At 37.3% G+C, this 3,312-nt stretch overlaps 1 protein-coding gene across 1 annotated transcript; it reads right to left on the bottom strand.

The window, feature by feature from the left end:
• Positions 1–51: 51 nt before the first annotated feature.
• LOC106472290 (BTB/POZ domain-containing protein 6-like) lies at positions 52–1,680 on the bottom strand. The gene has a single exon (XM_022400885.1). It carries the CDS (start codon positions 1,307–1,309, stop codon positions 266–268), a length of 1,044 nt encoding a protein of 347 aa, XP_022256593.1. The 5' UTR covers positions 1,310–1,680; the 3' UTR covers positions 52–265.
• Between the last annotated feature and the right edge of the window lie 1,632 nt (positions 1,681–3,312).

Here is a 3,312-nt window from a genome sequence, read left to right as displayed (position 1 = left end):
ACATTTGAATACGATATTTGTTAGGTATAATTGAATATATATATATATATATATATTTCTTTGAATGAAATAAATGCATTTGAATTCACGAATATTTAACATATTTGAAATTCAATTTATATATATATGTCACGGCATTTCTTCGCAGCCTTCTCCAGGAAGGTCTGAAGGCCCATATTAACAAAGGATGTTGTTTCCAATGTTACCAAAACGAAAAGATGCCGTTCCATAATCCACAGTAACATATCTTCCAGAAAACTATAGTTTAATAGTAAAACATAATCTCGGAAAATTCCATTACTTCCACCATCTCATTCTGATGTCCTTTTTTAAATGCTGAAAACTGAAATGTAGCGCCCTCTGCTGTTTCTTCTCGTTTTCTGCTACGGTTGTTGGGTGCAAGGATATCTTGTGATACAGAAGACCGTGTCTGAAGCTCAATTTCGTATTCGACACCTTTACGAGCGAAGAGTGGTTTTCGAAACCTAATTTTCACATCTTTATCTTTAGCAAGCACAAAGTTTACTTTAAGTTCTTCACGAGCCAGACGTTCATCCGGGAACTTGCACGTACACCGAAGTAGTCCGTCGTAACTCGGATTTCTAGCGGAATAATACCCAACATCCAGTCTAATAGAAATACCAAGCCCTACAACAAAAACATCCATGTTGGTGACAGCAAAACGAATTCCAAAAACTCGTAATGGTCGAATGGGTGTGTGAAATGAGATGGGTTTGAAGCGAGTACACACGTAATATTCTGGCGGAGGGGTACGTCTTAAAGTCTCCGAACATATTCCTCGTGGTAAGGATGTAATACCAGGCACGGCAAGATTCATGAATATGTAGAAACACTCCTCCTTAGAAAGTAGTCCTGTTTTAGCTGGTCCTTTACTGAAATCCTCAGCTGTCATGGCGAGGAAGCGAATGGAAGGTAATATCTTATCCATTACAGTCCTTACGTTCTCGATGGTTGGTTCAAGACCACGTCGCTTTGATTCCTCTTGGGCCCACAGGACGAGGGCGCTATAAAGGATAATCTCTGAGTGAAGGTTAAGATGTTTTCTCTGCACAATGATCTCGAGAATAGCGAGGTTTACTTTGGAAAAGTTAGGCGATGTTAACACATAATATGTTTGTCGGTCAATGATGTTGAGACACTGAAAAACAACGTGGTGTGATTCGAGGTTTAGAGCAAACTCTAAAACCTGGCATACCGTCGTGTGCGAAACGTTTTTCTCGATGTAGTTAAAACATTCTCGCAACAGATGCGGAAGCAAGTACTTCTTGGCGGCCATAGCTGTCAACATGGCGTCTTCAACTCTTTCAAAATTCAGAGCGTCTGTGTAGGCGTATCTGGAAAGAAGAAGAAAAATTGATTAAGCAAATATAAACGGTTGTCCTCGGTCATCTGACAATACCTTTTTGTAATGTATTCCATATTTTGTTAAGGTACATGAACTCGGTCCTCTGGTGGGACAGCGGTTAGTTTAACGACTTACAACGCTAAAATCCGCGGTTCTATTCCTCGTGGTGGACACAGCAGATAGCTCTATGTGGCTTTGCTCTAAAGCAAACAATCAAAGCACGAACTCGGTTTTTTTTTAGGATGTTACATTTTGTACCATGTTTCTTATTATCTGTAAATATTTCAACCAATAAGGTTTGTTTGTTTGAAGCTAAACACAAAGCTACATAATAGGCTATATGTGCTCTGCCCACCACGGATTATCGAAACCTAGTTTCTAGCGTTATAAGTCTCCAGACATGCCGCTGTGCCACTAGGGGGCCTATCAATAAGGTATCATTCCTTATTTCCAAGTTAAGAGTTAGGTATTTTAGAAAATAAGTAAATAAAATTTTCTTTGTTTTCGAAATATCCTGCGTATACTTTGTGACAAAAGAAGCAGAAAACCAACAAATTGCATTGGAATTTTAACGTTGTAACGTATATGTAAAATTATCATATTTTAACTTATATGTTAAACAGTATGAAGAGGGTTTTTTTATTAACAATTTTTCAAATCCAGGCAGTGCAAGCAAATGCAATAGCTTTTCTCGCTCTACCCAAACAAACAGAAAAGTTTTTCTCAAACCAACGCCTAAACAAAGCTTAAAATAAATTTGGTATTAGCAATACACATTTCATTTTTGAACCTATGGTCCCAGTAGTTCAAATATAGGGATGGCTATACCTGACCCCCTAGGGGGCGTCTGGCCAGGCCATTTAGCCACACATCAAGCTGATATTATTCATATATACTATAAATTGGCCTAACCATGCAAGTGACAAAAATACAAATACCCCTCAGCTTTTTTTTTTTTCGAGAGTATTAAGCCTAATGTTCTGTTTACCCTGATTAAGTTTGAAGTACATACCGACCCCAAAATTCCTATAAAAATAAATAAATCCAGGTAGCTCAGCGGTAAGTCTGAGAGGTTATAACGTTAAAAATCGGGTTTCGATACCCGCTGTGATCACAACACAGATCCATTGTGTGGCTTTGTGCATAAAACGAACAAACAAAACCTAATTTTTGAAAGAAAATGCGCCGTTTCTTGGAATCAGTTTATAAGGCCTAAAACTAAAACACTTATACAAAGCTACCCTACGCCCTAAAACAAAACTCACTGGATTGGGTTATAAGCTTGAAATCCACATTATTCATACGTCATTCATGCATACATACATACACATGTTCACACATTTCTCTTCTACACACAGTAATAATTTATTTAAATCTGTCGGCCTTATCTTACATCTCTTTGTTTGTCCATATAACTGTCTGCCTGCCTACCCCATCTCTTTCTTTGTATATATATATATATATTAATCTGCCTGACTACTTTCTGTATGTTTGTCTATGTATATATATACCTGTCTGCCTACCTACTTTCTACCTCTTTGTTTGTCTATATATACCTGTCTGCCTACCTATTATCTATTTGTTTGTCCATATATTCCTGCCTGCCTACCTTCTACCTCTTTGTTTGTCTATATATACCTGTCTGCCTACCTACTTTCTACCTCTTTGTTTGTCTATATATACCTGTCTGCCTATCTTCCATCTCTTTGTCTATATATACCTGTACTTCTACCCATATTCCTTCTCTTTGTTTGTCTATATACCTGTCTGTCTGCATACTGTCCTTCTCTTTTGTTTCTGTTCTTTAATTGCTTAACTCAAAGTGTGGTTATGTGTTGTTTAATGGGTAACTTGTAGCATGGTTATGTACTAGTTGAAGTGTGATTATATGTTGTTTAATGGGTAACTTGTAGCATGGTTATGTACTAGTTGAAGTGTGATTATAT

This window comes from Limulus polyphemus, unplaced genomic scaffold (genome assembly GCF_000517525.1).
Source record: "Limulus polyphemus unplaced genomic scaffold, Limulus_polyphemus-2.1.2 Scaffold5221, whole genome shotgun sequence".
In the NCBI taxonomy this organism is placed as follows: domain Eukaryota; kingdom Metazoa; phylum Arthropoda; class Merostomata; order Xiphosura; family Limulidae; genus Limulus; species Limulus polyphemus.
Note: the sequence above shows the minus strand (reverse complement) of the source record. Positions and strands in the feature narration are given on the sequence as shown.

Coding starts and splice junctions, on each gene's coding strand:
- LOC106472290 (XM_022400885.1), bottom strand. CDS start 1,309: ATGTTGACAGCTATGGCCGCCAAGAAGTACTTGCTTCCGCATCTGTTG.